Source organism: Doryrhamphus excisus, chromosome 22 (genome assembly GCF_030265055.1).
Source record: "Doryrhamphus excisus isolate RoL2022-K1 chromosome 22, RoL_Dexc_1.0, whole genome shotgun sequence".
Classification (NCBI taxonomy): Eukaryota; Metazoa; Chordata; class Actinopteri; order Syngnathiformes; family Syngnathidae; genus Doryrhamphus; species Doryrhamphus excisus.
In genome coordinates, this window is record NC_080487.1 from 2,399,031 (window position 1) to 2,421,136 (window position 22,106).

Below are 22,106 nucleotides of genomic sequence, written 5' to 3' on the forward strand. Positions count from 1 at the left end.
CGTCTTTATTACACGTGTATGTGTAGTCTAAATAATCACAGCTGCAAAAAAAAAGTGGCCATTCTTATAAAAATGGCCATATTTCAGACATAGTGTGACATGCGCATTAACCAAGATTAATTAATTTGAAAAATGTGATTAATCTGATTAAACATTTTAATTAGACAACATGCAAACTCCACACAGAGATTCCCAACGTAGGTTTTTCCAATTCAGACTGAGGGATTGATGAAAAGGATGATCTTAGTACCATACAAGCCCAAGAAGAGCGTGTGGGCTGCAGCGGTCCGAGAAGGTAAGCATACCTGTAACATGTCGCTACACAGGTTTTCTTATCTTGTTTTGCATACTATACGTATGTTTAACAAAAAAATCAACCACTTAAGGGAAAACTCTTTTTTGGAATTTTGCCCATCATCATCCACAACCCTTATGTGAGACATGAACACACATGTCTTTCTCTTTTGTGTGCATTCTGAAGATATAAAAGCACCTAGTCTGCCTACAAAGATGGCCTCCAAAGAAGATTTTATGTTTTTATTATGGTTTTATTATGGTTTTATTTAATACATGCTGTCAGCGTGTAGTAACGAGTACATTCATGATAACAAGTCATTCTTACAGTGTTTTGTCCGTGTCGGTTCCAATACGTAGCGGTATCTTTTTTTGGTTCTGGTCAGGCATGGACCTACTAACACAGGGGTGGGCAAACTACGGCTCGGGGGCCACATGCGGCCCACCAAGCGTTTGAATCCGGCCCGCTAGTTGCTTTCTAAGTATTTCAATTTTTAACATACAAACTGGCAACATGACCTGCAAGTCGGATGTCTTATTTAGAAAAAAAACCCAACAAAATTGTAAAATTAAATGACATAGTTTGATGTGGTCTGATGTTTAAAGTGCTCCTGAATAAAGGGACATGAGAACAAACGCTGTACATATATAACAGTATAGCACTTTTACAGATAAAATTAGACAAATAATTCAAGGAAAATTATAAGCATAAAATAGTGTGTGTGTATTAAACATATATTCTGGCCCCCCTCGGACAATTTTGTTAACTAAATGCGTCCCAAAAGTCAAAATATTTGCCCACTCCTGGGCTAACACGATTCTTCAATTTACTATTGGATCAATTGGTTCAATTCTTACATTTACTGAAATTGATAATGCAGAAATATGTTAAATTCATATTCAGCCAGTTTGATCCCCCTACTTCTCAAATCCTAGTTAAGTGAATGGCATACCCTTAACAGTGTGTGTTGTATATAAATGATACTGTGGTTTTATTACATCCCAGACTGGCTAAAACATGTTTTTAAGACTTCCGTGATGTAATAGTCCTGTACAGGCATGAACCTCAGTGGAAGGATGTTTGTAGTTTTTTGAAGCTTTCAGGCCACACCCATGCGGAACATACTTCACAGTCCTCGTGTCCTATATAGTACTTACCCAGCTCGCCACGGAGCTCTGCCCTGCAGTTAAGCGTGTGGCCTTCTGCAGCTGGTCTTCACACAGCACGCAACTTCCTGTAGCAGAAGCCGTGTCGACTCATTGTTTTAAAAAATCACCATCTTTGGGAGCTTTTTGTTTGTCTGATGGCATCCTGGGTGTGAATTGCGGTTGTGGGAGTTCACAAGATTTTCTCGTATTGCCCAATTATGCTCAATTTTCACGTCATTGACTAGTTCTAGCCTGCATATTGTTATTATGATTATGCATCACACACTGAGAAATTGTTGGCTTTGCTACCCCATCTTTTCACAGTTTTTTTTTTTACACAATGTTAATATTTATGCAAACTAATAAACTAATATTGACAATATATCTAATATACAATTATTCTGCTGCATCAAACATGGCTGCCCTGTCATAATACTTGATAATAATTATTATTTTGAAATCATTATTTTGAAAAATAACTTCGCTGAGCAACATCCCTCATTTCCAAAGTACCTGAAGTAAACATTTCTTCCTGATGTATTTTCATTGGACTTATATTTGAAGCTTCCTAGTGACTTTAATTAAAATAAAAAGGAAAAACCCCAAGCATTCACCCTTTAATCCAAGTTGACCTTTAATAATGATGGTTGAGGGAGCGTGGTGACAAGCATCTACTGTATGTGTGTGCGTGTGTGTGTGTGTGTGTGTGTGTGTGTGTGTGTGTGCATTCCATGCAGGTGAGCGAACAGGCCCTTTGAAGAGCAGCATGTCAGTAGTAGCTTGCCTTAGTTGCACAAGAGAATAAAAATCCCTTCAACTGTCACATCACAAAACATTTTTACTGTACAGGGAATCATTTTTTATCATCAGACAAGTGTAAAAAGAAGTTAACACTTCAGCATTCACTTCGTCGCCAATTAAACTAGCATGTTTTCGGAATGTGGGAAGAAACCGGAGTACTTGGAGAAAACCCACACATGCACGGGGAGAATATGCAAACTCCACACAGAGATGGCCGAGGGTGGAATTGAACTAGGGTCTCCTAGCCGTGAGGCCACCGTGAAGCCTAATGTAATACAATTAAGTTTTGAATTAGTAGATGAAGTAGATGACCTTAAAATTTTAGATTTAAAGTAATATAACACTCTTATGTGGAACCTGTTGACAAAATAAATGCCGTTTTTCTTGGAAATTTACAATTTAATCTCGAAATATCACAACTTTTTTATTAATGTACGAACAGACTGAAGTAAAAATGATTAGCGTTCATAGACGGCTTATTGGTGGTTGAAGATGTGTGACATATGCAGGTCTTAATCGGCCATGGCGAGTTTTTTTCAAATCATAGTTCCACCTTAAAATACCAAGCTCATTTTGATCAAGACTAAATAAAAAGCCCAGAAAGTTGACTATTGACCAAGACTGTGACATATCTCCGATTGTTTTTCCAACACTGCATCTGATCGATAGCGAGAAGGAGAGCTTGGTGACTACAACAGGATAAATGATGCCTTCTCTATTTAGGGACTCGTAGCAAATTGACATTCTGCCAGGTCGAAGGAGGCCGGAGTCGATTAGGAGCGCCTGTGCCCTCCCCTCCTCCCCCCTGCTGCTGGTTTGTCATCCATATGGATATGCTGTCATGTTGCACCTCACTTTGAAGTGAAGTTGCCAATAATTTGTCATCCCACACTGAAACATAGATATTTGTGTTTTTCTTAAAAGGTGCCAATCGGTGGCATCAAAATTTTTGTATTTGTTACATTTCAATTTTTTTTTTTAAACAATGAGAATAAATACATGCAAAATGAATATTGAGCTTGATGGCGGAAGAGGAGAAGAGAGTTTTGACAAACCATGCCATGACATCATTTCCAGTGGATAATAAACTACAAACTGTAAGCCGAGTATACTCTAAAAGTATTTCCGTTCATAGCCATTTCTAATATTGTATCAGTATCAGTAAGAGCCTTTTCTGCTATGAAGTTCAATTTCCAGTTCTATGGTTATCATCACATTTGATGGCGGTCAGGGTCACTTGGAGAGAAAGGGAGCTTCGGGCACCTGTCTGTCCCAGTATGGTAAGAGTGCAAAGGTTAAATGTGTGTCTCTGTGGGGGTGGTGGGTTGGGGGGTGTGGGGGGTGTGTTCAGGGAGGGGGTTTGCCACAGCAGGTGGTCGCTAAGCAGGCACTAAAATCGGACTAAAAAGCAACGTGGAGCAAAGTCCAATAATACAGCTTTGCACATTTGCAGGAAGCCTCTTCGTGGATGTGATTTGCTGAGGAAATTGGACACAATTATTCCCAAGCTAATGTTTTCCTTCATGTAATGAACATGCTTTGTGGGAAAATTGCTGGCAAAATACTGCAATATGAGGACTTCATGATAATTATTTTGCCTGTTATTTCAGTGCCCGACGTTGTGGGGGCGTGTGTTTTGGGGCGTGGAAATGGCAGTCAGCAACACTGGGCGAGATGATGAGCGCTTCCCACAGAGACGCTTTCCACGAAGCCACGGGAGCGCGCAGGAGGACACGCATATCCCCCAAATCTCCTCAGTGGCGATTCAAATGCTCCTGATCGGACAATCCCTGAGAGGACTAGGAGCGCACCTGAAGCGGAGGAACATCATGCGCCGTATTTCGCAGCACGTTGCGCAACTTTAGCGGATGTTTTTCATGTTTTAAAAACGTGCCTTAAAAAAAAACAACATAAATATGAAGACTCATGGGATGTAGTAAATGGAGAGCTGCGTTCAACTTTGGACACCTCAAGGTGCAGTCCAAGGTGTCCGTCTTCTTGACCATGATCATCCTCTTCCTTTACCTCTTTTACTGCCTTAATGGATTCTGCGAGTCCTTACCCAGACCTGTTTATGACCAGCAGAGTCACCAACAGGACAAACGTGTTCAAAATGACGCACAGGGGACCACACCAAAGCTCCCCGCTGCGTCTTTTGTGCGGGACCAGCTGTCAGACGTCGCCTACAGTACGAACAATATCTCCATCGCTAATACTTTTGGGAACAAAAAGTTTCCCCAGGCCATCATCATCGGGGTGAAGAAGGGAGGGACGAGGGCTCTCCTGGAGTTCCTGCGCATCCACCCGGACGTGAGGGCAGTTGGAACCGAGCCTCACTTTTTTGACCGCTTCTATGATAAGGGACTGGATTGGTACAGGTAAGATGACGTACTTGGTGTACTTGTTGGTGATGGTGTACTTCTTGGTGATGGTGTACTTGTACACCCAAGTGAAAACTTACAGTACTGGATAACTACTCATCCCAATACATTCAAGTGCATATTGGTGACAACTGCAAAGATAATATTGAAGTTTTCAAAAAAGTAAAGGACATTTTGGGGTTATTATTGCTCATATTTGACTAATTCAATACATTGTGGAGAATACTGTGGAAAGAAAGAAGTTCAAAGTAACTAATATTGCATATTATCACCGTCTACAATTTATATATTATTTGTGTTTTGTATAAAAATGAGTACAGTTTGTACAATATATAGATCATGGTACCTATAGAGCAGTTTAAATGGATGTTCCTGGGCTCCATCCCGCAAAGCACCAATGAACGCAACACAAAACTCAACAAAATACACCCAAAACAAAAATACTCTATATGAAAAACAACAAAAAATACCCACAAAACACCATTTTTAAACATCTTGTATTGTTTGATTCTCTTAAAGAAGCAGGCGACCTATTCCAGCGAGTCGCAACACTATGCAACACTGTCCATGTTTGCCACAGGAACAAAAGGACACAGGACGGGACTGGTGGGTGCTGGTGCCAGTTTCAGTCACGGGTCTTTGCCTGCGTTCACATAAAAAAAAGTCCCATGAAAAGGAAAAGATGATGTAATGCACCTTGCATTCTTTGCTGTGCTATTATGTCCCCACGTCATCGAGGTGTGACGATGGGTCCCGCAGCCAAACCCGTTGCAAACCATTGCTTTAGAGCAGGGGTCTCAAACACGCGGCCCGCGCAAGTTTGATATGGATGCTGTATGGTATCATGTACACAGAAAAAATTATTACGTTTGATTAATGTTCATGTTAAGGTTAAATAACTGTTAATAGTTATCCTCCCTATCCGTGTGGAAGTGGTAAGTTTTTGGCTATTTAAGTTTAAAGGAAATAACTTGAAGGCTACCGTTTAGGTCGCTAGATCTCTAGTTTGCGAGTTAGCATGTGTCTCAAGACCCTGCAGTTGCGCAATATGTTGTAAATAAAAAGTATAAATATGACTATAGTCGTCTTTTGTCATGTCTATTGATTTTCTTTGTTTATTTTTCATCTTGTTTTGTGCAGAAAAATAAAAATGAAGATATTTGAGAACAGTGGAATTTTTTATCAGCGCTTTTATTGTAGAAAATCGGAACTAAAGCACTGCAAAAGTTTGTATATTTTTTTAATAAATGCGTTTTTTTTTTTGAAAACCTGATGTGGCCCAGTCTCACCCAGACCCTAGCTCCAGTGGCCCCCAAGTAAATTGAGTTTGAGACCCCTTGCTTTAGAGCTACCTCTAGGTGTCACGTCTCCTGAAAAAGTCACTTGCCTTGGGGACATTGTACCACAATTGTTCCCCTGATGCTGACATTGTATACTGCATTAATAATACATTATATTTCAATAGGTCAAAATGTCAATAGATATTTGAGGAAATATACGCTTGTCTTCTACTGCACGTGGCGCACATCATGTTTAGTTGATGATACACTATGATAGTTGATGATGAATCCGTGGATGGCGTACTACAGGAGAGCTAGCGATGCTCCAGAGCAGACAAATGTGTTCTTTGTCTGATTTTCTTGTGTTTCTATTGGACTGCAAAGAAATACAGGCCCATATTTCATATAAAAGGTCATTCCCAAACAGAGTGTGCTGATGTTTTTGGACAGTCGCACACACTAACATCACCATGCTCGATATTCTCTTAATTCATATCTCTCGACGCCAATGAGACGCTCCACTGAGAGTGTCCAAGAATGGCAGCGTATTGTATTCAGTCAGCGCCGAGCCAATAAATTGGTGTTTATTGAGCTGACACGCTGCTTTCCAAAGTGTCCATGTTGGTCTCCTGGGGAGTCGGCCTTCGTCACCAAGGCTCCTGTGATCACAAGGGAGGGCGGATGGGGTGGTTGTGTGTGGCGGTGATGCTCTTAAAGTGTGAAATGCATAATGTACTGAATGTAGCGATATTGTTATTGTGGGTTTGTGACTACATGTGAATGCTGCAGGGAAGCCTAGGAAAAAGGTCACTACAGATCACTACAGGGAGGAATCATGGAAAAGGAAGGCTGTATGTATTGTACCTGTATTTGTTCCACCTGTACACAGGTGGAACAAATGATGGTATGATAAAAAGACAAGATGCAGGGCGTGGGATCAATAAAACCGTGGAATGATTAGTTCAGGGATGAGGCTTAAAGCGTGCGTGTGCACAAGGATTGGTTTGTTTTGGTTTTTAGTGAAGAGTGGTTTTCAGAAAGGTGGAGGTTGCTGCTCATCTAATGCATTTCTGATGGCAACATACATTACAGCGATGTGGGTAGTTCAAGGGTGGGCGACTGAATGGATATACAGGGCTTTTAATTGAGTGGGTGTGAAAATGTGTTTGCACTTTTTCTATATGAAAATTCACCAATAGAAGATTTATTATAATCTTAAAGGGGAACTGCACTTTGGGGGAATTTTGCATTTTTCTATATGAAAATTCACCAATAGAAGATATATTATAATCTTAAAGGGGGACTACACTTTTGGGTAATTTTGCATTTTTCTGCATGAAAATTCACCAATAGAAGATCTATTATAATCTTAAAGGGGAACTGCACTTTTGGGGAATTTTGCATTTTTCCGTATGAAAAATCACCAATAGAAGATCTATTATATTCTTAAAGGGGAACTGCACTTTTGGGTAGTTTTGCATTTTTCTGCATGAAAATTCACCAATAGAAGAAGATCTATTATAATCTTAAAGGGGAACTGCACTTTCGGGGAATTTTGCATTTTTCTGTATGAAAATTCACCAATAGAAGATTTATTATAATCCTAAAGGGGAACTGCACTTTTGGGTAATTTTGCATTTTTCTGCATGAAAATTCACCAATAGAAGAAGACCTATTATAATCTTAAAGGGGAACTGCAATGAATTTAAAGTCAACATGACGTTTTGCTGAAAATGTAAATACAGCATGAGAGGATGGTCGTCACTCAAACCAAGTGAGGCTCATCTACACAATATGCCCTCTTAAGTGCGCAGTGGGTCTATATAACTCTCACATCATGTTATAAATTTGCTCTTGGATTCTTTTCCAGATGCACAGCTAAACAAAATTTAGGGTCGCACAAAAGTCAGATTTATGGTAAAGTCATGAACATCGTAAATTCTTCCTCTTTACGGTGCCAGATTCCTGTTCTGTGGTGCAATGTGGAGGTCGTAGGAAGTTTTAGCTATGTTTTGAAGTTTTAGTTTATGCGTGGATCCATGTGTGTTGCTTTAATAATGAAAGTAGAAAGTTACAGCAAAGGTAGAAACTCTTTTAAGTGCTTCCTGTTGGTGGTAAACGGGCCGTGCCTTGTACAGTTAACACCCCTCTGACTGTTTGATTGACAGCTATTAATATGTGACTTAGACATACGATAAGTGGCCACGAATGGCATGAATTTTGAACCTGTGGTGGTTTGCTGACATCGTCCATTTGTGAATATTTTTATTTTTGTCTTTTAATATATTTACACCCTTATCTGACTGCGCTGTTGCAGTAATTTTGTTTGTCTTGATTTTTACATATGCCACATCCGAGTTAATACTGCCATGTGTCCTTTATTTTGATACTGACTGCACTGAACAGGAAGTCAATGTTTGTTTGTTGTTATTTCAAGCTGCAATAATGAGGACGTTGACAATACTAATACAATCATTTGTCGACATAAACAGAGTGACTTTTCACATAAATGATCTCTTTGACGTCTCAAATTTTGTAGACGTAAACGGGAAGAACTTCAGCAGCCTCTACTTTTATACTTCAACTTATTCTTCAACTTATTACCAAACCCCCTCTCTGGTGACGATAGGAGTGTGATTGTTATCTAATCTGCTGACAGCACGAGTCAACACTGTGCGAATTGGACCCATGTAATGGCAGGTCAGGCATTAACACGGACAGCTCAGGGGGGTAGGTGCACAAGGGATGACAGGGATTAGGCCCCCGCCGCAGTCAAACCTTATGGAGTGTTAGTCCACAACATGGTTCCTCCCCGACCGTCACTTTGTATTGTGGATTAACAATATTGTGCATCATAGGGAGCCTGAATATAAAATGGGATTTTTTCACTAGAAAATAGAAAATGTTATATAAGCAAATCAACAGGTCGCACCAAACAGCTTTTCTTCCTGTCACTCACACATGAAAAAGTAACCTGTAGAGATGCAGCTGTGACACCCACTGGAAAAAAATAATGGTGGTAGCAAGTCAGCAAACAACAGAGGAGGACTTCTAATAATAAATGACAACATGCAAAATTTCGGTTTGTGATGAAAGTAAATTCACTCATCTAATAAAGCGCCTTGTTTTCACAATACCCAACAAGCTCATCATAATGGAACATTTTATCTCCAAAACGGGAAACACTGATATAGCCCAACAACACAATGTTCTGTGTGCTTTGAAACTCAGTCAAAATCATCAAAAACATCCAAAAAAAATTCATATCACCTTGTTCCCTTATTCCAGTTCTTTCATTTTATCTCCCCTATTTTCGATTATATTCCCTTCTATCCATCCTAACTGGTAAAGGTCAAATTTGTTCTCTCCTTTCCCTTTCCATCTTGATATTTTTAGTGTAGAGCCATCTTTTGTTTCCCACATATCCGTCCGTATATCATTTATTATTCTTCCTTTAGCATGATCACACGCTATGTACTCAGTTATTGGGTTATTCCTCATATCAATTGGAAGCAGACTCTGCAGCGTGCCAGGCCAACAATATCATGTGAAAAGTGGGCTGCGACGCATCACTTCAAGATTTATACTCTTCCCTTTCAAAGTGCTGTCTGCATCTTTGAGCTCCAATGAGAGCTAACCAAGTCAAACACACGGACATTCTTAAAAGGAAGCGTTTGGCAAAAACGCTTACATGTGGAAAAGCCTCGGATTTGCCATCGGATGGAAGTTAGTCTGGGTTTCTTTTTGAAGGACTCGACGTGTGTGAGAGAGAGAGTATGTCCCGTCACCCCAGCAACACTGTCGCCTCCTCATCTTGTCACGACACAGATATATTAGTAATTTCACCGTATTGATCACAGAATACGGCCTCATTGTATTGATCTCGCCGCTCTCTGCCTTTATCACGCCGTTACAGAAGAAATGACTAACTTCTGAATATTCAATCTTGTTGACAAGAGGCTGTTACTCCTCTCCGCAGCTTGCTGACATTTACACCTCAAGGTCGGGGTGTCGCCACACTGGATTTATCGGCTTGTTCAGGCCACTCAAACCGTGCAATTTAAAGCCGGTGGACAGGTTCTCTTTCTTGTTAGGTCAGTGTCTCTAAATCTGTCTACTTATCGACTCATTTTCTACCCCCGTATTTCTTTCGTCCGATGTCTGGTTGCTCTCATGGTTGCAAAATTCAGCAGGGAGCAGGATGCGCTACTCGGCCAGGAATGCCCAGGTTTTACTTCCTGTCTGTGCATTTCTACCAATCACAAGGGAATCTTTGCTTGAATTCCTCTCTGTGTATATTCCTTTTTGGTTATTCGGAGAAATGTATATGTTCTGCTGCAAGAAAGAAGGCTTTGTGCAGCAGATGGCTAGAGAGAGCGCCCGTCAGTGCGTTTCATGCTGCATCAATGCTGGAAGGAAATACTAGTAGTTTTAGTGGGATATATGTCAGAAGCAATCAGTGCAAAATATAATGTCATTTGCATGAATCAGAAAATTAGGAACACCTGCCCACTTCAACAGCTGTGTAAGAAAGAAATCAGCTCTCGCAGAGATAGCAATCAAAAGTGTTTATCATTGTGGTTGTAGTTTAACTGGTTTACAACTGCTATGCATCATCCCGTTTCGCTTTTGTTAAGTGGAGTAATCAAGATAATCATCACAATAACCACAAAAATAAACATATTGTAATACAAATACTGTGCTGACTCCGCAGCTGGCGTATTTCGCCGCACAGCATCCTGAACATGGACGTTCGAGTAGTTATTTTAATGCTGGCAGCCATGGTGACATATGGTTAAATACCACATAGTAAAATAAATCCCATCACTTCTTAACCCATTCAATGTCAAATTACTATTTTTGTATTTTCCTGAGGATGCATACATTTTCTCAGGAGAAAGGCAATTGTATTGATATGTATATATGTATGTTAACTGTAGAGGGAGAAAAAGGCCATCAATATTTTGCCAGCTTCCCATTGCCTGACCTTTCTCCACACGGTGGACCGCCACTCATCCAGTCAGTGACAGCGGAGTCAGATGGTTGTTGACAACACGTGCACGGCCCTGCGAGACTTTGCCATACAGTAAAGTATTAATCTGTCGGGCTCAACAAGGGAGTGGATTTTGTGCAAAAATTAAATGGATACAAAGCCAAATAAAGAGATCATTAACTAATGAATTCAAATATGAACATGTCTGTGAAAGCTCAATCATGACTGGTAATTTGAGGTTTGTTTGCAAACATAATATATGGGAAAGATTAGTAAAAATACATAATGATAAGTTAGAATCTATAAATTATGAGGTCTATAATTCAGTCCAGTTATACTGCGATGGAATGTAGTCCTCCCAATTTTAATTATGTGGTGGAACGAATCTGGTTTTTAGATTTTTTTTTTTTTTTATCATATGCTAGCTGTTAAGAAGTCATGCATTCCTCTTTTTTTTATTTTCTTTCTGTTTTGTCGGCCGCTGTAAGGTAATTATTGATTGTGTGCGTGTGTAACTAACGTCTCATTGGTGTCCACTTCTGTTTAATGTTTGACTACCAGAGGTGGTGGTGGGGTTGAGGGGGGGGGGGGGGGGGGGCATCATAGCCTCCATCCTAAAAGTGTTGCAACAAAACACCTCCTCTCTGTCTGTCTGTCTGCTCAAATGTTCCTGAACACCTTCCTGTCTGTCTGACATAAACACACTGTGGAAATTAGATTCATTACGACAGGAAAGAGACGCTGTGCTCAAACAAGAATGCACGCAGGACAGGACACGGTGATGGGAATCTGTTCCTGATTCCAAAAGAATCTTGTGGGAATTTAGTAGCAAATTACACAAAAGGAAGCATATTAGGAGCAGAAACATGATTATTACTGCGCCTCTGTGCTATATGCATATCATTTATATAGCTCAGATATGACTAAAGGCTTCTATCGTATAATTCTGAAGTGACATAGTGCCGGTGTGCGTGCTGATGGAGTACTTGGTCACACACATTTTTTTTATATCAATGTCTAAACCATATTCCAGTCAATATGGTAACTGAGTGCACTATTTGGCTGCAATCAGCAGTAGAACTGTCTCTACTGGTTTGCACTCCAAAGAAACTATGGGATGTTGCGCCATATCTACGCTCATAGACCTGGGTCATACCATTCATTCATTTCAAAACACAACATCAGTTTTCTAGCCATTACAAGTCATTACCTTGTGTTGAAAATGCTCATTAAAACAGGCCCCACAGTGACCTCGGAGTTGCTTGCTACCAAAAGCAAAGTCCTGATAAAAGCAGTTTCCAGGTTTAAAAGCTGCCTGTGATTTTCTTTTTAAGACACTGTGAACAATGAAAAACCACAAGCCACAGCGAGGCGGAAACTGCTCGGAAGTGGTTTGTCAGGATCAGACAGTATCGAGTGTTCTTATTGGCCAGGACTTGGGGAGTTGCCAGACAATTTCACACTGAGTCGATTAAAGTTTGTCTATCGTGTGTGTGCTCATTTAGGCTAGTTTTATTAGAGGAAACATGCTTTTTTTTTCTTTTTCCTCTGCAAAGTTAGAGTCGGGGATAGATTTTACGGTATGCACATGTTGGAAAATCTTATGTAATTTGTAACTGAACTAACTACTTCCAGCTATCTGTGGAGAGATATATGAAAGTATATTAAAGTGGAGCTATTATGCTTTTTCCATTTGTCTGACCTATCAATGGAGTTAGAATGTTGTATTCTCGTGGTAAGCGATGCCAAAGTTTCAGATAATGAGGTTTGCGCATTTGGAAGTGAGACCTGAAAGAAGTTTGGGATGGCTCAAAACGCTCGTTTTCAAAGGGCGTTGCAAAACTGTTCCTTTGTGATGTCACAAAGGAGCGGACTTCCTTATATGGCCGTGGCTGTAGTCGCGATATGCTCTCTGCCTTCTCTGTTTACGAAATAAAATCAAGGAGAGGGTTATTGTATTTGGTGATTCCCAGCAAGATACAAATATTTGGCATTTCACACAGGACCGTTTTTGTGAAATATGAAATATCCGCAAAATTGTTGCTGGAGCAAGAAACAGCGCACTCTCCCCAGGAGCGGTACATTAATGTCGGACATGCTGTGTGGCTGATGATTATTGATGACCGATAATTATCGGCACAATATCAGCATTAAAATGAATATTGGTTGATATCGGTATCAGATTTTTTCCTGAAAACTGATATTAAAAAATATAATATAGCTATATACAACACAAATGTGTTCATTCTCCCACAGGAGATATGTCATGTTACAAATATCTGTATTGGAAATTGAGAGTTGGACAACATCGACTTTTGCAAAAGCAAAACAAACAAAAAAATATATACACACATATATATGCATACATACATACAAAGCGCTATGCTAAGCGCTGATTTAGACAGTTTTCTGTCTGCTTAGTTATGCTGACGTTCCGAGTTGAATCCTCTCCCGGAGCACATAATTATGTTTACTGGAAGGCAGGAATATGCATCAGCGACACAAAAAGCTGTTTTTTTTAAGCAAAAGATATGCAAGCAATAATCATCACTGCATTGTTGGCAACCAATGTGACACATGATTTATAACCACACCATTAAAATAATCCCATCACTTGTCTTAATGCATGAAATATGTCATTTGTGTATATTCCAAGGGATTTATCCACAGGGATATCACAGTACACCACACATTTCCATCTTAACCGACCAATTATGGTACTGTGGCCACGACGCTATGACATCACTAGGGTCAGGAAGGAAGGAGAATCTATAATTTGCTCATCTCTCCAACCCATCTTCAGCTTGTCCATCCTGTGTTTAAGGATGGAAGGCAGGGCGGGGCCCCCTTGGAACTTCAAGATAAAGCCAGACAAGCAGGCCACATGTGGGCCCTACAGAAACATGATTGCAGATTTTCCCATTTGATAAGTAATCAGTGACCGCATGCATGCATGCTAATGCACATGAACATGCTCATACGGACTGGGTATGGACTTAGTTATTTATTCTTATCAGGACTGAGTTCTTATTACTTGGTACTGGACTTTTACAGATGCACTGATACTCCTGTGAATTATGATATTATTTATTAAAAAAGACACACATGCATTTCTGCAGAGCTGAACTTTTACAGAAGTGGAAAATCAATGCAGACAATGCCCAAACACAGAGCGTCCAAACAAAGAATGTCCCTAAACTAAAAATGTCCACCAAGGCAGGCAATTACACACGCAAGAACAGGAAAGAAAGAAGCTGAGCTGGAATGCAATGGCAAAGAGAAACAGACACACTGGCAAAGAGGGGAGTCATCATGCAGCCTCAAATACAACAGGAAAAAAAGCAATAAGAAACAGGCAAAACTAATCAGAGAGTTGCACACAATCAGAAGAGCGGGCAAGAAAGAGGAAGATGCTTTCAAAATAAAACAGGATATATCATTTTATGGGAGTGCAAAAGTTTAGATTAGACCTTTTTTTTCTTTTTGAAGTGGCTTTCATCTTGAATAAGATTCGCGTTAACGTATATTAGGAAAGTCCTGATCACTTTATCGCAGTTTTTTAAAACTACTTTAATCAATAAATCATGGTGATTTGTGGTTGAATATGGCCTATTATTTGTACAAATCCACCTTATAATCACCTTATAATCACTTTTGTGTTGTCATTGATGTTAGCGTATGCTAGCTACGTGGCTACTAGGGTAGTAACTACTGTAGCTAGTAGCTATTAGCTTTATCGAGGATGTCATAGTTTTTATTTTTTACTATTTATTTATTATTTTCATAACTGAATAAACTATTTACAAACATTACTATTAAGACAAGTATTTGAAAAAATATATGACAACATATTGCAATCTACTAATATAATTTCTACTAGATTGCGCTCTTCTGCACTCTGTGTGTAGCAAAACAACACAGTGTACACAGTGTGCATTTTCATTCATTCATTCATTCATTTTCTACCGCTTTTCCTCACGAGGGTCGCGGGGGGAGGGGGGGGGTGCTGGAGCCTATCCCAGCTGGCGAGAGGCGGGGTACACCCTGGACTGGTGGCCAGCCAATCACAGGCCACATATAGACAAACAACCATTCACACTCACATTCATACCTATGGACAATTTGGAGTGGCAAATTAACCTAGCGTGTTTTTGGAATGTGGGAGGAAACCGGAGTACCCGGAAAACATGCAAACTCCACACAGAGATGGCCGAGGGTGGAATTGAACCCTGGTCTCGTAGCTGTGAGGTCTGCGTGCTAACCACTCGACCGCCGTGCAGCCCAGTGTGCATTTTATTTATATAATATAATCCATGCAAACACCAACAAAAGGTTATTGACTTTGTATAACACATTTGCATATGTGTAACATTTCTTTACGAAGTGACATCGCTAACTAGAGTCAAACATCAGGTGACAAAAGTGTGGTTTGTATATGAAACTTTGCAAAAATGCTTTTCATGTAAAATCGTCTGCATAATTGTGTTTCATGTAGTTGCGTTATGAGATCAAACACGCAGCAAAGGGATACACAAAGAGTGTCTTTCATGTTGTTGTGGTTTCTGACTGACCACCTCTCACTCACTTGTGGCTTCCTGGCCTTGTACTTGTCTAGTTTTCCCCTCAGCTACACACATTTTTCAGCTTTCCTACCGACCTACCCCAGTGCTGCAAACCTCTTCGGCAAAAATATTTTTCACCCCCTCAAAAAAATAAGCGTTGGTGTGCACCACACACATGCTTGCAGTAACATGATTTTTCTTTTTTTGTCAAATAGCTTGCAGGAAAATGAAATAAAAAAAATGAGTTCTACCAGAAGGGCATATAATCCAGCCAAGACTTGTTCACTTCAAGTCCTTAGACGCTCAGGGAGGCAACAAACAACCCCCATTTTCGTTAAGTTGATTACAGTCCCTGCTGACTTCTCATCAGCCCACAGGAGCTCTCCAGGCCTGCATTTGCTCTCCGTAATGACAAACGTCTCCCTTTCACACAACACCGAGTTACAGGGAGCTGCTTTTAAACATCTTTGAACAGGCTTAAGTGGTTAAGGATGTGGATATAGTCTCACATATCCAGTATGTTCTGTTGGAATTGGAATAAGGCTGAATCGGTTTGAAAAAGTGAGGGGAAGAGAAGAGGAAAGAGACCATGTACCAGCATGTAAGGGAGAAAAGTGCACATGATGACAAGTTGCATTGAATGATCCTTGGTGATTATACCCGGTGGTTTGGCCCTCCGAATCACTACCATGTGACTCTGAAATTCGGGCTTTTTTTTGTAGCAAAGCAGGGTGGAAAGGATAAAGAGGGTCTGGGGGTCTGGCCGTGAGCCAGGCGGTGTCGGTACAGATCACAGCTTTCATGGCCGGGAACGTCAGAAGTGGAGAGAAACTTCCTAAGTCAGAAAGACTTCCCTCTCAATAGCTCGCTCTCTCACACACACACACACACACACATGCACACACTGTGTGGGTCTGAACTTCATTGCTCCCAGATGTGGATCTATCCTGTGGAAGGCATGTTCACATTGCTCTTGTGTGTGCTTGTTTGTGTATGTCCATGTGTTGTTGCATACAAATAGAATTAAAATGTTTGTGCGCCCGAAGATGGAAAAACAATAAAAAGATGTTTTGCCAGCTCAGCAATTTTTTTTATAGACATGATTCTTGTTTTTGATTAAATAACATCTTATTTCATAATCCTGCACAGTCACAATGAGTCAAATGGGGTTCATTGGAGTGCATTTATTGCGAGTACAATTACAATTACAGTATAATTGTACCTCTAACTATTTCCTGTAGTAGTCGTAGTAGTAGATGATAGAAGGTAATAATCAGTTCCAGGGTCAAGTAGCAAAACACACACGGAGCTGTTGCCGTTATTTGTACTCACTAACCATTGAGCGAAGAGCCTGGACTGTCAACTCCATCCATGGGATTCCATAGTGTGTCACCCTCAGCATGTGACCCCCTTCATCCACCCTCAGTATGACATTTGTCACTTGATTGATAAACAGGACACCCAGTGTAACATTAGTCTGCTATACATACTGTAGACCAGGGGTCTCAAACATGCGGCCCATGGGCCAAATGTGGCCCGCAGGACACTAGTTTGAGGCCCCCGCCTTGATATGAAAGTTTAATGCTTGATTAATGTTCATGTTAAAGGTTAAATAACTGTTAATAGTTATCCTCCCTATCCGTGTGGAAGTGGTACGTTTTTGGCTATTTAAGTTTAAAGGAAATAACTTGGAGGCTACCGTTTAGGTCGCTAGCTCTCCAGTTTGCGCGATCTACTGAGCAAAAAATATGTACCAGTATTAGCGATGCATGTGATGGGGGAGGGGCTGGGATTAAATAAGCTCTGCTTCTTCCTTCGCTCACGTGTGCTCACATCCAATTTGTAAACAGTATCCTGCTAGCCCTGTAAATGGGCCCTAATAAAGCTTAAGCCCACCTACATGGATTGCATGTGTGGCATACACATGTGTATGCTCTGATAATTTGCCTAGCAACCGGATGCCAGCTGTTGGAAATGTAATGTAATGTTCCTGGGCCCTTGAGTGGTTGGTCAGTTTATGTGATAAAAAGAAATCCAGTTTGATGGACCTCCCCCCACTTTGTCTCTCTTTGCTTGTCCTCCATCATGCATGTGCTGCTAACCTCTGTCCAACACTTTTACGTTCAATCGCTGTGTACGCTGCCTTCATGATTGACTTCTAATTTCTAATTTCTATATTTTGTACTGTCATACTGTCTTGCACTGAAAATGGAGCTGCTGCAATTTCATTCTACTATATGTAAAATGACAATAAAGGGCATTCTGATTCTGATTCTGTATCATGATATTCCTAAAAGGGACCATACCAATTTTTATTCTAGGGACTGGGATGTCAAAAATGTGAATAATATATAGTATAATAATATATAATATAATATAATCAGGTCATAAAATATACTATGATCAAAATAACACATTACCTGTAATCAAATAATGTAATCAAAATTATATTAATATGGAAATTAATTTCCAACTTTAGTCCTGGTTTGCCCAAAATGTCCCCAAAACAATTTTCAATGTAATTTAGGTCAATAATTCTCATACATAATAATATTCCTTTAGGTGGTCGCGGGAGGTAAAAACAGTAGATGGATGTATTGCCTGCACTACGACAGTTACAAAGAGAAAAGAAAAGGTTGGAGCTCCCTCCCAAAAAACGTTTTACAACTGTGTTTTTTGGGATCCATATCCTAGCAGCTATACCGCCGCTTGCGTCACGCGTTGCCTGAAATAAATCTGTGAACCACAGGCTCACTAAATCGGCCTCAAATGGAGTCAAATGCTGCTGCTCACACTTTTAAATGAATCCAAAATTTTAGACTATAGCCAAAGAAACCAGTTTTTACTTTGCTTTTATCCTCCTGGTGTTTTGCTCTGTTTTGTCCCGACCCTTGTAATACAAGCCAGAGATGTGTTATGAAAACCGTAAGTTGTGTCTTTGGTGTCGCCCTCATAAAACTGAGAGTCGTCCCCATCAAAGCTCAGGGCGCCATAAGCTTTTTACTTACAAACCAACCGCAAACACCAAACCATCTAAACATGCCTGCTTTGCTGAAATTAACTAACAGATCTTGTAAATGTGGCGCTTTTCCCGTACTGAGGTCCCTCCTTTTGTCCTTGTTTGCATGAGGAAAGTTGGCAGGAAGTAACTCACAATGGGGGTTATGACATTCCGTTTTTACCACGATAGTCGAATGTGCACGAAATATACGAGCCAAATCAGGTTTTCCCCTCCCGTTTCAAACAATCTGCTCTGGCACATCTTCTTAGAACTTTTTCAGGTGAGATGTCGTCTCAGCTTGAGTCATCAACTATATGAGCAATCAATCAAGAAATATGACACACTAAAACCTTGAATATTCTAGAACTGCCTGCAACAATAATAAGCGGCGGAGCCAACAGCAATAGCCACGATTTAATGAGAGCACATGGCGCTCGCTAAGATTATCCTGGGATAACCTCTGATTCCGTAGGTACCACAAATCCTCTTTTTGCCCGTTAATGTCTGTTATTCATCGGTAGAAATACAGCACACTCGCTAACTACAGCGTTAGGAACACCTGCACACATTCTTTATACACTGGCAGGAAAACAGTAGTTATCTAAAGTAAGAGTAATGCACAACAGCTGGCCAGCCTACTTGCAGTATCGCTCAAACTTGAGTGGATCTCCTCACATTTCAACTATTTGATAACTAGGAGGTCTTCTCAAGGGACAAAATGAAACTTGGATACACAGACATCTTTTGTTTAGCATCGCAAATTGGTCCTGGTGAAAAAAGCTGTCTCTAAAAAGCATTTTAGAGACCTCTGGATATGAAATAACACCCCTATAGTCACCTTTAGACATTACCCAATAGAGTAGATATTCATTCATTCATTCATTTTCTACCGCTTATCCTCACGAGGGTCGCAGGGGGTGCTGGAGCCTATCCCAGCTGTCTTCGGGCAAGAGGCGGGGTACACCGTGGACTGGTGGCCAGCCAGCCAATCACAGGGCACATATAGACAAACAACCATTCACACTCACATTCATACCTATGGACAATTTGGAGAACGTGCAAACTCCACACCGAGATGGCTGAGGGTGGAATTGAACTCGGGTCTCCTAGCTGTGAGGCCTGCGCGCTAACCACTCGTCCACCGTGCAGATATAAGTAGATATTATAATGGAAAATAACCTAACATAAATAAGATTACTGCACATCATTATGGTATCGTTATATCTCTGGCCATAGTAACAAGTAAATATATAAACAATGGTTAGTTTCAGTTTCGGTTATACCTGTTTTGGGGTTCAAAAATGACTGTTTGTGGTTTTAATTGTTGTTTTAGAGACGGGTGACTGCATGCATTATGTGTGAAGATTTCGCAGTGACAAAAAGCAGGCATTTGCGTGTGCAAAAAATTTTGCTCAATTTCCCAAAAAAGCTAACTGACTCCTGAATCAGCATTAATTATCATACATCGCCGATGACAACAAACAGCTTAAACGCCACAAAGGGAACTAATAATACGCCACAAAGGGAACTAATAGCGGCGGGTTGACAGTGTTGTGTGTTACAGAGCAGGATGCGAGGAAATGAGTTGTCTGAGGTTAATGCAGTCCTGTGGTTTCCTACAGTAGCAGTTGGTGCTGATACGGCCACTCCATCATTGTCAGAGGCGTAATCCACAGATTTAGATCTCCAGTAGCAAAGCATAACAATCAAGAAGCCCAGAGGGGATTTGCGGGTTCGGAGAGTCCCAGCTAATGAGATTAAGAGCATATGTTTATGGAATATTTTTAATACGGTCTTTCATTTCTTCCCAGGAATCTGATGCCCCGCACACTGGATGGTCAGATCACCATGGAGAAGACCCCCAGTTACTTCATCACAAAAGAAGCCCCTCGTCGTGTCTTCGCCATGAGCCGCCACACCAAGCTGATCGTGGTGGTGCGCGACCCGGTGACCAGGGCTGTTTCCGATTACACCCAAACTGTGTCCAAATCACCGGGCCTGCCGTCGTTCCAGAATTTGGCGTTCCGCAATGCCACCACGGGCCTCATCGACACCTCTTGGAGCGCGGTGCGCATCGGCATCTACGCCAAGCACCTGGAGAACTGGCTGCGCTACTTCCCTCTCTCGCGTTTCCTTTTCATAAGCGGCGAGCGCCTGGTTACAGACCCGGCAGGCGAGATGGGCCGCGTTCAGGATTTCCTGGGACTGAAACGCGTGGTGACGGACAAGCACTTCTACTTCAATCAGACCAAAGGCTTCCCCTGCTTGAAGAAGCCAGAGGGGAGCAGCAGGCCCCGCTGCCTGGGGAAGTCAAAGGGCAGGCCCCATCCGCAGATCCCCTCAGACGTCCTGCTCAGGCTCAGGGACTTTTACAGACCTTTTAACCTCAAATTCTATCAAATGACGGGTCAGAACTTTGGCTGGGATGACATAGATTGATACCGAAGAAGTCAGTGGCAAGACACAACATGCATTACCAAAGTTTTTACTCAGCAAAAACAGGCCTTATAAGCATTGCTTTATCAAAAAAATGATCACAATCAACTTTGGTCAACATTGTTCAGTTCAATATATGCAGTAAGAGGTGTTTATAGTTCCTTCCTTTGCTGTTTTTTCACTTTAAAAGATGCTGTTTTTCTCTAATTTGAAATAACCATGCAGTGCATCCACAAAGCACCACCCTCATTCAAGTGTATACTTCACAGATCCTAATTTATAAAATGACGACATATTGTTGAAATGTTTTTTCCTGACACTTTTGTATTCGGAATTCTGCTAAAATTCTGATAAAAATGTTTCAATTCTTAAAAGGTGTTTTGTCATTTTTTTCCCGCATGCATGAGTTTCTTTCTTAAAACTATACAAAAAATATTTAAAACGTTGCTAGTAAAATATAGAAATTAATTTTAATAATGTAGCTAATTCTAACACTTGGGATCATTTCTATGTGGTCAACCTGACAATGTAGTCTCCCACCCCAGACACGCATGGGGGGAAAAAAACACTTTGACAAAAATACTGTGATATTAAAAGGGATAAATTTAGTATATTAAAATAACCTAGAACATTTTCTAAAATACAGTTGCAATAAAATGTATAAAAACAACATATAATTACAAAAAATTTAATTTCATGAGAAAGAATCACATGACAAAACATTTTAATATTAAGTGGAAACAATTTACAATTTGTTACTACTGGAAAGAGACCTGTTATTTTAATATTGATCATAAAAATACTACCTGAAAAAGTACTACTATGATGAGACAATATGTGTTGAAAGTCATAACAACAAACATGAGATTAATAACTAACTATGAGAATAAAGGTTTAATATTAAGTACAACATGAGGGGAAAATTGTGAGAGTAAAATGGTAATATTCTTTATCGGAGGATAAATTAGTGATTTGACACAGTAGTATATTTTTTATTATAAATATAATAAAAACAGCAGCCTGTTGGCCCCTAATGCGGTAGAGCACCACAGAAATAACCAGACAGAATGAGAACGTCTGAAAATGTGTACACTGGTACGCTCATCAGCCAAGAAATACTGCAGATCTTCCTCAGTATAAATGAGCGGTCAGTGACTATCTTGCACAGCTGAAGTGTGCAGGGCGGGGCCATGGGGGGGGCACAGGGGG

At 40.5% G+C, this 22,106-nt stretch overlaps 2 protein-coding genes across 2 annotated transcripts in view; one reads left to right on the forward strand and one right to left on the reverse strand.

The window, feature by feature from the left end:
* Positions 1-22,106, reverse strand: part of tex2l (testis expressed 2, like) — a 62,025-nt gene that overhangs the window by 21,174 nt on the left and 18,745 nt on the right. The window lies entirely within an intron of this gene.
* On the forward strand, positions 3,927-21,239 carry si:dkey-121b10.7 (heparan sulfate glucosamine 3-O-sulfotransferase 6). The gene is made up of 2 exons (XM_058061497.1): positions 3,927-4,622; positions 20,273-21,239. The coding sequence occupies exons 1-2, from the start codon at positions 4,171-4,173 to the stop codon at positions 20,898-20,900; spliced, it is 1,080 nt and encodes a 359-aa protein (XP_057917480.1). The 5' UTR covers positions 3,927-4,170; the 3' UTR covers positions 20,901-21,239.